This window comes from Monodon monoceros, unplaced genomic scaffold (genome assembly GCF_005190385.1).
Source record: "Monodon monoceros isolate NGI ecotype Baffin Bay Population unplaced genomic scaffold, NGI_Narwhal_1 Super_Scaffold_9, whole genome shotgun sequence".
Taxonomy (NCBI): domain Eukaryota; kingdom Metazoa; phylum Chordata; class Mammalia; order Artiodactyla; family Monodontidae; genus Monodon; species Monodon monoceros.
Window position 1 is genome coordinate 23,128,637 of NW_021703786.1, and position 13,489 is coordinate 23,142,125.

The window sequence follows — 13,489 nt, forward strand, 5'->3', positions numbered from 1 at the left end:
TTTACAGCTGAACAGGAGCATAACACGCTGAAACTTTGTGGGGGAGTTTAACAATGCTGGGTGGTTTTTTTTTGCGGTACACGGGCCTCTCACTGTTGTGGCCTCTCCCGTTGTGGAGCACAGGCTCCGGACGCACAGGCTCAGTGGCCATGGCTCACGGGCCTAACCGCTCCACGGCATGTGGGATCTTCCTGGACCGGGGCACGAACCCGTGTCCCCTGCGTCTCAACCACTGTGCCACCAGGGAGGCCCAACAATGCTGGTTTTGTGGTGAAATGTGGCCTACAGAACAACCTCCAACGCAAGGTCTCTTGCTTTCGAGACCCCCTCCTCTGAGCGACTTCTCTGTCCAGACACCACGCACGGGATCACAAAGTCCCCTCGGAAGGAGTGAAGCAGGCCCCCTCCTCTCTTTTTCCTCTCCGGGGGGCTCCCTCTCTGCAGTACCTGCAGTCACTTCCAGGGCTAGTTTTGCTACAGGCGGCAGAAATCCAGTGGGCACTAACCTCAGGGATCAATGTTTAGTCCCGGATCACAGGCTCACGTTCCTCAGGCAGGTTGGCAAGGACATGCAGTATTTATCAGTCTCTTCCAGGCACTCCCTGGTTCACACTTCTTCCTGTTGACTGACTCTTCTACATCCAACTAACTTGCTGGTTCACCTATTTCAACCCCACCCCACACTGGACTCTTTTCTCCTACAGATACACAGAAAGAAGGGTCCCGTTTTGCATGAGGTGCTGGAGCCTCAAGGCCTATAAGACTCCTGCCTTCAAGGAGTTTACCATCTAGCAGAGAAACAGCGTAATACCAGGGGAAAGACGGCAGGTTCCATGACTGTGCCTTCCAGAAGCTGACCTGGCAGCAAGCCCGGGCCGTGCCCAGAGCAGTTCCTTAAGATTCTGAGCCCACGCTTCCCTGCTCAGGCCTTCTGCTCACTCCTTGGCCTATCCTATGTTCATGCAACCCCAAAACCTGCTAATCATCCTTTAAACTCCAAGTTAAGGGAATTCTCTGGAGGTCCAGTGGTTAGGACTCTGCGCTTTCACCGTTGAGGGCGCGGGTTTGTTCCCTGGTTGGTGAACTAAAAATCCCACATGCTGCGTGGCACAGCCAAAAAAAAACAAAAAAACTTAAACTCCAAGTAAAAAAACCCCAAGGTATCCCCACGAGCCTGGCACATGCTCAACAGATGTTTTTTGGACCAGGGAAGCTGAAAGACAATGAGACAGGCCACAGGAATATGTGTCCTGGTTTGGGCTCTGAGCAAGTCATTAAACTTCTCTGGGCATCAGCTTCTGATTCTATAAAGTAAGAAGACTGGGTTAGGGACTTCCCTGGTGGCGCAGTGGTTAAGAATCCGCCTGCCAATGCAGGGGACACGGGTTCGAGCCCTGGTCCAGGAAGATCCCACATGCCGCGGAGCAACTAAGCCCGTGCGCCACAACTACTGAGCCTGCACTCTAGAGCCCGTGAGCCACAACTACTGAGCCCACGTGCCACAACTACTGAAGCCCGTGCGCCTAGAAGCCCGTGCTCTACAACAAGAGAAGCCACCGCGATGAGAAGCCCGTGCACCGCAACGAAGAGTAGCCCACGCTCGCCGCAACTAGAGAACGCTGGCGCGTAGCAATGAAGACCCAATGCAGCCAAAAATAAATAAATAAATAAATTTATTAAAAAAAAAAAAAAAGAAGACTGGGTTGGATGTGCCCTGTAGCTCAGAGGCATGACGATCCATGGCTTAGCAGGCCCTCACCTCTCCTCACGCTTTACTGTAGATTCTTCCGGCCCCCAACCAATCAAAACATGCTCAAAACCCACATGAGAATGAGAGTTTAGAAGTCTTGATGCCTTTGAACACAGTCATGCCTGATCCTGGTCTTTCAACATCCCAGTGTCCCAACTTATCTTTAACTATTGCAACACTGGAAATTAGTCATAATCTGATTCACTTTAAGGTTCAGGGTGGGGGAAAAGAAACACCATAGAAATCGACTAATGTTATTCAGGAGGACGTGGGTGACTCTCAAGTACATGTACTTGCCATAGACTCTAAAGCCAACCACCTCCTAAACCAAAAGGGAGATCTCTGTTCTTCTCCAAACCACAAATCGGGTAAGTGATTGAACTCCCCCCACCCCACCCCCCTCACCAGAAGCCCCAGAGACTTCCAAATACTGAACCATCAGATAAGCATGACATAGGGTTGGTTTTAGAAGCAGCTGTGGTTTGGTCCCCCGTTCGAGTACCAAAACTACAGATAAACTTGTTCTTAATCTCTCTGTGTAAAGAAAACCGTTTTCTTCTTCGCAAAACCAGACCACAGCAAGTGGAAAATGAACTCTAACAGAATGACTGGATGAGGTCACTGGATTGTTCAGAGGGAGGTGGTGCCTTCGAGGTCAGATTCCCTAAACCTGGCTTTATGCCTTTCTTGCAGTATTTGAATTTATCTGGAGATCTTATAAATACTTCCACAATAGAAAAAATACTATTTAATTTTGTTTGTAAAAATTTTTTATATATATATATATATATATATATATATATATATATATATATGTATATAAGTACTTCCCTGGTAGTCCAGTGGTTAAGAATCTGCCTTGCAATACAGGGGACGCGGGTTTGATCCCTGGTCGGGGAACCAAGATCCCACAAGCCGTATGGGGCGGCCAAAGAAAGAGGCTGACTTCAAAGGGTGACCTTCCAATTCTACGGACCTTTGTCAACATGGTTCCAGCAGAGTTTAGATCTGGTCCAGCCCAGTCCACATAAGTTTTAGAAGTGAGTTTCCTCTTTTTTGTAAACCAGCTCTTAGGATTCTTTTGAGTCATAACCGAGGTGCAGCGGCTGAGACGGGGACCGGCCGTCTCCTGCAGGGCCTTCTGCGGTGCGGCCTTCCAACGGTGCACCTGCAGTAAAAACCCTTCAGGCTGTGAGGCCGGTGACCGTCCAGATACCCAGGTCTCACACAGAAAGGGGAAGGAGAGCATCACAAGCTGGACCCTCCGGTGACCTGCTTCCAACGTACATATTCTCATCCTGATAAGAAATCCCCTTTTTGTTTATATGCTTCGTTCTTGTACTTTAACTGTCCAACTTACTCCTTCCACAAATTTCTCCCATACCCACTCCCCTTAGCTACTTCACTCTGGCTAGAGAAGGCTCCTTGCAAACTTGAAGGATGATTTGACCCACCAGGGTATGTGAAGGAAACTGGAAAAAGTATTGTTTGGATTCCTTAGGCCTCCTAATGCATGGAGAAGGCAAAAATAATAAATAAGCATAAGTGGAACTTTAAATAATTCCAAACATCTTATAATTCAGTAACTAAGTGTATTTGAATTTAAGGTCAGTTATCAGTTAAGGCTGATTTTTTTAAAAAGCAAATTCAGTAGTTAGTACTCAAAAACACATACATATCCATCTGTCTGGAATTACTTGTTCTTTAAAAGTTGGGCAACATAGTATACTAGAAGACACATAATGCTAGGTTCTCTATTTCTAGTTCTGCCACTAACTAGAAGAATGTATCCGTCCTAACTTCTCCAGAAAAAAAGCCAAAGGCTGGCTCTGGTTTCGTCCAGGGCTCTGTGACATCACAGGGCACAGGTGGACACAATGGCTGTGTCCAGGACAAAGGAATAGGACTTACTTGATGGCCTCAACCTGGCTGCATGTTAGAAACACCTGGCGTTTAAAAAAATTTTTTTCTCTTTTAAAGAAAGGATGCCGACCTCCACTCCTAGAGATTCTGATTTCATTCAGCTGAGGTGGGACCTTGGCATAGGGTATTTTAAAAGGTCCCCAGGTGACTCAGTCAGCCGGGGTGGAGAAGCACCGCCTCAAGTAACACATTCCCGGTTGCAGCTGTGGCCTCCCAGACAGGTGTTTCTCTCTCTCCTGGAGGCCCCTCAGGAATCACGGGTCATTTGCTTTAAGAGGAAGGAGATCTGACTTAGTTTGGTCAACAAAGTCCTCTGACCCAACCGGAGATCAATGACAATGTCAGGTTCGAGGGATCTGACGGCACTATTTGTTCAGATAATGTACGAAAAAAATCCGGTTTCCATGACAAACATTGCCGCAGCCTGGACAAACAATGATTCCCTCATCTGAAATAGAGAGGGAAAATAATCCACTGAGGGAAGGGGTGGTTTTGAATGATAATTATAAACTAGTCTACTAACTAGGGAAATCATGTTTAATACAGAAGAGGACAACCCTGGATCAAGGTTCATTTTTTAATAGTGAAACATCATGCTGAGTAAAAAATGAAGCTGACTTGGAATAATCACAGACCATTTATCTCCTGGGGTTTGGCGGTGGGAAAAGTAATCTCATGACTGATATGAGGAGCCTATCAAGAGAGCACCACACACCGGGGGTCATGTCCACCCAAGCAAGTATCTTGGAAACCCTCTCATTGTGTAGAAAGAAACGCTGTTGATAAGATCTCACTAAAGAATACAGATTGCAGCTAAAGCAACATTTTCCTTATCCCCCCGCAAATCCACAGCCCATGTCGCCTGATGGTAAAAGAGCTCCTTGTCTTATTGGTCTTCAAGAGCCTCAAAGAGAAATTCAATCAATACTTGCTGAGTGCCCACTACAGGGGGTACGACTGACTCACCGTGCTAAATGCCAGAGAGGATGCAAAGGTAAGCAAAACACAGTCCCTGCCCTCTAGGACAAACCAGCAAGAAAAGTGCACCATCCCCATGCAGGGCACTTTCCTGGCCTCCTTCTCTCTCCCTCACTACCCTCTCCTGAGACCCACCTGAGCTAACTGAGGTCCCTCTATTGTGGCCCAAGGGCCAAGGCTACTCTCTCTCCTGTCATCATATACCCACTTCCTGGTGCCAGCACTTGGTGGGAGGTGGGGCCTCTGCAAAGGCGAACACCCCAGACCCAGCCTGATCATTAAAGAGTTCTACCTTTTCAGGATCCCTTGCCGAAGGCTGTTGACTGCAGTATAGAAAAGAAACTTTGGTTAAAGGCTTCGAAGACATGAACTTTCGGTTTTACTATTCCAGAAACATTTCGGGGCAAGATCTTACTGAAAAACATGCACCTGCTTGGATATTATTAGACCTCAAGCAAAGAAAAGAGCTTAAACTGAGAACTTGGTGTAAGGGCCTCTTAACCTGCATTCTCCCCGTGACTGCCGGATTCAGTTGATATCCCTGATGGAGATGCTCAGGGTAAAGCAGTATTTCCATCCCAAATCTGCATCTTTCTCTGACTGGAACAAAGGGTAAGAGGCTGCGACTCTCCTGGAAGGAACAATGCTCGTCTGAGCATTTCCCCAAGCTTACAGGAAAGCCTACTTTCTTCTCTTCTGGTCCTCCTCTAGATCCCATCTCTCCCTGTAACATGGCTTGGCCACCGCCTCAGGTGTGACTGGGGTATCTGGACTTATTCGTTCTAACAGATGTACCAGGACATAAGCACTGCAGGGGCTGCTCTTCAAAGGGAAGCGGAAGGATCAGATTCAGGGCTCAGTTCTGCCACTGGTACATGACCATGGACAGGTCACCGGCCCTGTCTGGCCTCAGCTTCCTCATCTGTGTGCTCTGGGAACACAGCAGAGCAGTGACTGTTCAACTTGGGAGGGCAGGGTGATGCCTGAGTGAGGGTGGTACGTGCCCCAAAATACCACCTTTGAAGGTTCTAACCTGCTCGCACTGTGGTCACGCATCCCATTCCTTATGTGGGGGTGGGGTGGGGAAAATATTAAGACTTATTGGTCTAAACCAGCAAGATCCCTTCTAAAAGTCTAACGTACTCTGATGGGAAGCTAAACATTTATCCATACATGTTCCCACTGCTCACAATACATCTGGAATGTTTTGGAAATTACCTTCAAAGAACATACTTTTGAATCCTCTAAGTGGTAGAAAGTCTCTCACTGGTTTTTAGAAACAACCAAGAATCCAAGTGTCCTCGATAAATTGTGCAATCAAGCTGGGTAATAACAGTATTGATCAAAACTTCAGTGTGGACCACGTCAAAGTTATATTCAAGCAGAGGCCAGAAGGAATTGTGTAAGGATAATAGGCTTAATAGTAAATATTTGCCTTTTTAGGGCTCTTTTTTTCATTTTAAAGTTGAATTATTAAATGAAGTTTAAAAAAAAGTTAAAAAAAAAAAAAGACTAATTTGTCTGACATGAACATTGACCCTGAAGGGGTTATTATTTTGAAAGAGACAACATTCTTTTGGATGAGTAAGTCCAGGTACGTTTGTGGGAAAAACAAAACAAGACGCCAACAAATATTTTACTTTATTGTCAAGTGGTATGCTCATTTTGCTAGGAAAAACAGCTGTATGGACAAGCTATATGTTTTAAGAACTATGGCTTCCAAAAGAGACGAACAATGCATCAACTTTTGATTTATGAACAGTCTTGAGTCAAAATTTTAAATGGCCTCATAACCAACTATCAAAAGAATCTTGGGAATTCCCTGGCAATCCAGTGGTCAGGACTCAGTGCTTTCACTGCCGTGGTCCAGGTTCAGCCCCTGGTCAGGGAACTAAGATCCTGCAACCTGCGTGGCACGGCCAAAATAATAATAATAATCTTTTCTGCAGGGGGTGGGCTACCCTTAAAACCAAACACAGAATTATCCCAAGGTATTTCGGAGTGCTCATGGGAGCCACATCTGCTAGAAAGCTGATCTGAAACCACTGCAGACCAAAGGACCCTGCATGCAAACAAGCTATTAACAAATCAGAATAAAACATTTTCTCAATAGCTTTTAGGTACATAGGGTGTCATAAAGAAACTGCTGTGGTTATTCAGGTCTTCAAAATATAAGCAAAATAAAACCTAAACATTCCATTTTCAGACTTAAAATCCACCCTGCTAAAAGAAAACAGCTTACTTTAAAGTGGCTATCATGAAACCAATTTAAGGTTAGTTCTGTGCTTTTTAAAACATCTAATATTGCTTGGGGGCTGGAGGAGGGGACTGTAAAAGAGTACATATGACAAGCAAATTCCAGTTCTAGGAATTTATCCCAAGGAAATAATTAAGCAGTTAAGATGGGCTCAAGAGTTTAGCAGTAAGGTTTATCACAGTTGTTTATAGTAATGAAAATTAAAAACAGCCTCAATATTTAAATGGTTGAATGGTCAAATTACAGTATACTCTTTCACGGAAGTATCACACAGCCAGTGAGAATAATGTTGTAGAATTAAATTTACTGACACAGAAAGATCCATGTTATATTCCAGTTTGGGGAAGAAAAACATTATCTCTGCAAATATGTGCACATAAAAATTGTCTAGAAGGACATATATCAAGATATGAGGGCTTCCCTGGTGGCTCAGCGGTTAGGAATCCGCCTGCCAATGCAGGGGACACGGGTTTGAGCCCTGGTCGGGGAAGATCCCACATGCCGCAGAGCAACTAAGCCCTTGTGCCACAACTACTGAGCCTGTGCTCTAGCGCCCGCGTTCTGCAACAAGAGAAGCCACCGCAATAAGAAGCCCGCTCGCCGCAATGAAGAGTAGCCCCCCCTCGCCACAACTAGAGAAAGCCCGCGCGCAGCAACGAAGACCCAACGCAGCCAAGAATAAAAAAAAAAAAAAAAAAAGATACGAGTAGACTAGTCATCAGAGAAATGCAAACCAAAACTAAGGAGTTAAAACTTCACCACCACTAGGATAACTATAATAAAAAAGACAGATAATATCAAGTGTTGGGCATCTTTATGTCAGAGCTAAGATTTATATGTTAGACTGTTACAAGACAATAAAACTAACTTGACTTTAAAAATATATATATCAAGTGTTGGGGAGGATGCAGAGAAATTGGAACCCTCCTACACTGCAGGTGGGAATGTAAAATAGTGCAGCTGCTTTGGAAAACAGTTTGCTAGTTCCTCAAAAGGTTAGACAGAGGGTTACTGCATGACCCAGAAATCCCACTCTTGGGTATATACCCAAGAAAAATGAAAATCCATGGCCATTCAAAAATCTGTACCCAAATGTTCACAGCAGCATTATTCATAACAGCCAAAAAGGGGAAACTCTAATGTCCATCAAATGAAGAACGGATGAACAAAATGTGGTATATCCACATAATGGAATATTTATTCATCAATAAAAAGGAACAAAGCACCGATACAGGCTACAACATGGATGAACCTTGAAAACATTACGCTAAGTGAAAGAAGCCAGACACGGAAGACCACATGTAGCACGATTCCATTTATATGTAATGTCCAGAACAGGCAAATCTACAGAGACAAATGTAGATCAGTGGTTACCAGGGGCTGGGAGGTTTGTGGGAAATGGGGAGTGACAGCTAATGGGTATGGAGCTTCTTTTGGGGATGACGAAAATATCATAAAATTGATAGTGGTGGTGGTTGCACAATTCTGTGAATATACTAAAAGTCATTGAACTGTATATTTTAAATGGGTGAATTGTATGCTATGTGAATTATAGCTCAATAAAGCTGTTAAAATGTTAATAGAGGTAATGTTTGGGTAATAGAATTATAGATATGTTGTGCGTTTTAAAAAAATTTAGACTATCTATGCTTTCTTTTTTCTTTATTACGACAAATATGATAATACTCTGAGAGATTTATTTTCAAATCTTCCCATGTTATCATACAGAAAGCACCAAACACACAAAAGATTTGAAGAAAAGGAAATCACCTTTCTTAGAATAGTGGAAAAATTGGAAAGAACCCATATGACCCCAGTAGGGTGATCACCAGGCAAAGCATGGCTTATTACCACATCAACCCTGCTCAGCTAGGACCCCAGTCCCTAACCTGGGGCTGGGCACAGAAGGCTCAAATGCTTTCTGAGTGGATGATGGTTTACTAAGGTGCTACTGAAAGTGACAAATGCAATGGTGCACTCAGAACATTTCCTAACAGGTCACAGGAGACATTCTGTGGAAAAAAAAAAAACTGAACAAAAATACAGAACACAGGGACTTCCCTAGTGGCGCAGTGGTTAAGAATCTGCCTGCCAATGCAGGGGACATGGGTTCGAGCCCTAGCCCGGGAAGATCCCATGTGCCGCGCAGCAACTAAGCCCCCGTGCGCCACAACTACTGAGCCTGTGCTCTAGAGCCCGTGAGCCACAGCTACTGAGCCCGCGAGCCACAGCTACTGAGCCCACGTGCAACAACTACTGAAGCCCGTGTGCCACAACTACTGAAGCCCACCGCGCCTAGAGCCCGGGCTCCACAACAAGAGAAGCCACCGCAGTGAGAAGCCTGCGTGCAGCAACAAAGAGTAGCCCCCGCTCCCCGCAACTAGAGAAAGCCCGCACACAGCAACGAAGACCCAACACAGACAAAAAATTTTTTAAAATAAATAATTAAATAAATAAAATATATACAGAACACATTTTTACACTGTTCGACTTGCTGTGTCTTTGTACATGAAGATCATAAGATAATCAGAAGTGATGCAGAGACTGTGTAAAAGGAACTTAAAATTTTTAAAAGTCATGTAAGCAAGGACCTTGGGATTTTTTGTTTGTTTTTGTATGGTATCTAGTGGGGGGGGGGGGCGCATTTTAAGTTCTACTTTTCCCAGTCCGTATGTGGTCTGGTGCACTCACTCATTTAAATATCTCTGAGCATGTGTTGCTCTGAGGCAGCAAAGTCTGAAACCAAACATGGGAAATAGGTAAAGATAAAGATAGGAAAAAAAAAATCCCCAGCCCCTGGGAAATATAGCCAACCAGCATGTTTATTATTCACAGACTATGATTCACTGTCCCTATTTTTTAAGCCAGCCTCATACTCTAATCATATTGCTAGGTTACAGGCCCCGAGTTATGCGTGCATAATGAAAACAGAATCCATCAAAATGATACATTAGGCTTTTCTCCCCTATATCATCTCTTTAGGGAGAACATCTGATCATTATAAAACATACACAATATTAAGCCTAAGGATTACTGTGGATTCCCCAAACCAAAGAGGTTTCCAATGAAAATGAAATAGTTATCCAATGATTCTTCAACCTGAAGACTGGAGACGCCATTGGAGGCATGCAAATAACTATAACCCCCAGGCCCATGCAGATGGCACTGCTCTGTTCAGACGTGAAGAAATCTTTACATAGCTCACTGGCTTTATATTCGGGAATATGGTCTACCGTCGAACGTTCTCAAGAATCACTCTCATACACATTTTCTCTTGTGCTCTTAGAAGCCACATGACTGCGGAGAGCCTCCTGGGCAGGCAAGTTAATGAAACAAAACAAACACACGTGCACAACTACAGTCTAATTTCAGGATCAGCAGTCCTGAGAACATGAGCTTCATGAACCACCCTCCTCACTCTCCTCGTGGCAGCAGTATTAATACTCGATACCTCCTATGAGGACAATTCATGCAGGTGATAACTATCAGAATAAATGATAAGCAAGGCCATTTCTAGTTAAGACTCATGTCTCCGTGTGTTTTTGTGCACACGTGATCTGCAATTCTCTGTGAAGTTGTTTATCCCCCTCTAAAGCCAAAACATCGGCTGAATAAAAGAAATGGCATATCCTCTCGCTGAAGAAAGTACCCTGCCTCACGTGCCACAGATCTCTTTGGTACTTGAGAGAAGTGACACCCAAACACTGTACAATGAGGACCACAGGGCAGCAATGATGCAACACAAACCAACATCAGGCACAAGATCCAGGTCTAGGAAGGAGGCGAAAAACTCACTGACTGAATAAGCACCTTCTGGATTAAAAAAAGACACAGCCCTGAGTGCTTAGTAACACCGTTATAACTGCATTTTGGATCCGGTAGCCTGGAGTCTCAGCTTGCAGGTGAGTCAATGTCTGGCTCAGACACACACTGAAGGAAAATCACAATACTGCCTCCTCTGCACTAGTTACTTCATCAATCAAAAAGAAACAGCATCAAAAAATATTCCTTGCTCAGGCATAGTATAACATTGAAAAATGATGACTTAGAGTAAAAAACACCTTTGGGGGGTGGCAAGGAGGATTTTACATTACCTATGATGAGCCAGATCCCTTCACACCTGTTAGTGTGTTAGCTGTCCCCATTTCACAGATCAGGAAACAGAGTCTCTAAGACTCTGAGGACACAGCTACCAAGGGACCAGAAAGAACTCAGGTTTGTCTGATTTTACAGCCAGTACATTCTGCACAACATCACTGCTGCCTAGTTTAACTGCAAACTCGGCAATGCATTTCATTTAGAATTTTAAAATAATACTTCCCACTATGTTTGGGGATCGAAGTTTCTACTGGTAGGTAATTCTGGGAATGAAATTCTGACCTTTGCCCTTAAAAGCAGTTACACTAAAACATAACCTTTTGATAAGGGTTGGACTCTTTTACCATGAACTCTGAAAAGTTTGGATTTCTAAATACTATTTGGAAATATTTACATGAACCGAAACTATAGTCCCAACTAAGGCTAAATAGTTATTTTTGGTTCTTTAGCCAAAGTTGTTCAATAACTAAAACACTAGACTCCAGTGACAGAATAGCACACGAAGAGATGTGGCAAAGAAAACAATATGCACAAGGCTCTGATGATATGAAATGACTGATTTCCATTTCATACATTTTGGTCACTCTCTTTACACTCTTATTTGTGGACAGATGCCAGGCAGCAGTTAACCAATCCAAGATGAAATGTTCAAGTTCAAAACCTGACCCCAGTTTTGAAAGTGGATTTTTTAAAAATTCAATCAGAAGGAAAACTTAACTGACATGAGTTTTATTGTGAAGTGTGTACAAATTTTCCTTTTAAAAAAACCCCGGGATTTCCCTGGTGGCACAGTGGTTAAGAATCCGCCTGCCAATGGAGGGGACACGGGTTCGAGCCCTGGTCCAGGAAAATCCCACATGCCGCGGAGTAACTAAGCCCATGCGCCACAACTACCGAGCTTGCACTCTAGAGCCCACGAGCCAAAACTACTGAGCCCACGTGCCACAACTACTGAAGCCCAGGCGCCTAGAGCCCGTGCTCTGCAATAAAGAGAAGCCACCCCAATGAGAAGCCAAGGAGTAGCCCCCGCTCGCTGCAACTAGAGAGAGCCCGGGCGCAGGAGCAAAGACCCAAAGCAGCCAAAAATAAATTAATAAATTAATTTAAATAAATAAATAAATAACCCTGAATTTGAAAAAGGTGGCCTCATATTACTTCAGCTGTTTCCAAATTCTTGTTACCCCAAGAGCACGGACTATTATTTACCTAAAATGCATAACCTCCAAAGAGTTCATGCTGTGGCACTCAGGTATACACATGTCAATTCTCCACCTGGACACCTGGTACCTGATACACCATATTAAAAAGTACACAGTGGAGGTCATTAAACAGAACCTGCTCCAATGCACCATACCCACATCCTGAACAACACGTTTTCTTTCTTTTTTCTTTTTTTAAAAAAAAAACCACTCACTAATTTAGGTTCTTCCAACCAGAAGGGGAAAAAAAGCCAAGTCTGTCCACAAAATGTCCTCCCAGCCACGGTGCCCGAATCCACAGCCTGAGTGAAGGCCTGAAAGTTAAATAAATGTAAACCAGGCTCTTCTCTCCAGAAAAAGATGAAAAGACTTTTTGGACAGCCCCACGGTGTTCTCCCGTGAGGAGACAGTCTTTCGTTTAAAGTTTCGAAGCGGCTTCACTGCTATCCCATATGGGGTCTTGAAAACCAGAGTACCATTCCCACCGCTTAACCTGCTTAACGGTGTCTTGCTGCCCGAAAGGAAGCCCGCTGTCTCCAATGCCAAGAAACCTGCAAGGCAGGTAAGCGGAATCAAGCTCTAGGGTAAGAAAGCTTACCCACTTCCAGTGGCATTCGTTTCCCAAAGTTCTCGCATTTTGAAAAGTTCAAGCTAAGATTACAAACGCAAGACATTCCCTTCCCCTTGGTTACAGGGCCCTTTCTGCCCTTCCTCCACGGCCACCGCCAGGCCGAGCTGGCGCCCACCGGCGGGAAGGGTCCGGCAGGTGGGGCGGCCTCCCAAGGGCCCGGGGCCTTCTGGAGACCCCAAGGTGCCGCTAGGACGACACAAAGTTGCGCCGGAGAGCACACGGCCGGGTAGGCGCTGCTCGTGACAGCCGCGCTGGCCCGCGAGGCCCCTGGGTGGCGGACGCCTCGTGGGGGCCGGCCGTGGCCGCCACTCCGGCCGGTCAGGAGGCCGCCACTCCCCGCCAGGCGCCGTCTCCGCCCGGGCGCACGGAGCCTGGGGCCGCCGCCGCCGCGTTCCCGGCTCGGACCCCGGCCCGTCCCGCGCCGTTCCCCACCCCAACCTTCCCGGTCACTCACCCGGGGGCTGGGCAGCAGCAACGCCAGCAGCAGCAGCTGCAGTCGGGCAAGCATGGCGAGGACTCGGCCCTGGCTCCTGACCGGTCCGGCCGGCTCCAGGGGGGCGGTGCGGGCGTGCAGAAGACGGGGCGGGGGCGCCGCGACAACAGTGCTGCGTCGGCCGGGACTCCGCAGACGCAGAGCTATCTAGGCGGTGGTG

General features: G+C 45.6%; 1 protein-coding gene across 1 annotated transcript in view; it reads right to left on the reverse strand.

Moving 5' to 3' along the window:
• ERN1 (endoplasmic reticulum to nucleus signaling 1) overlaps nucleotides 1–13,489 on the reverse strand; it is an 83,236-nt gene extending 69,747 nt beyond the window's left edge. The window contains exon 1 of the mRNA XM_029212325.1: nucleotides 13,291–13,489. Coding sequence (XP_029068158.1) covers nucleotides 13,291–13,344 — 54 coding nt within the window. The 5' untranslated portion in view covers nucleotides 13,345–13,489. The remainder of the gene's footprint in view (nucleotides 1–13,290) is intronic.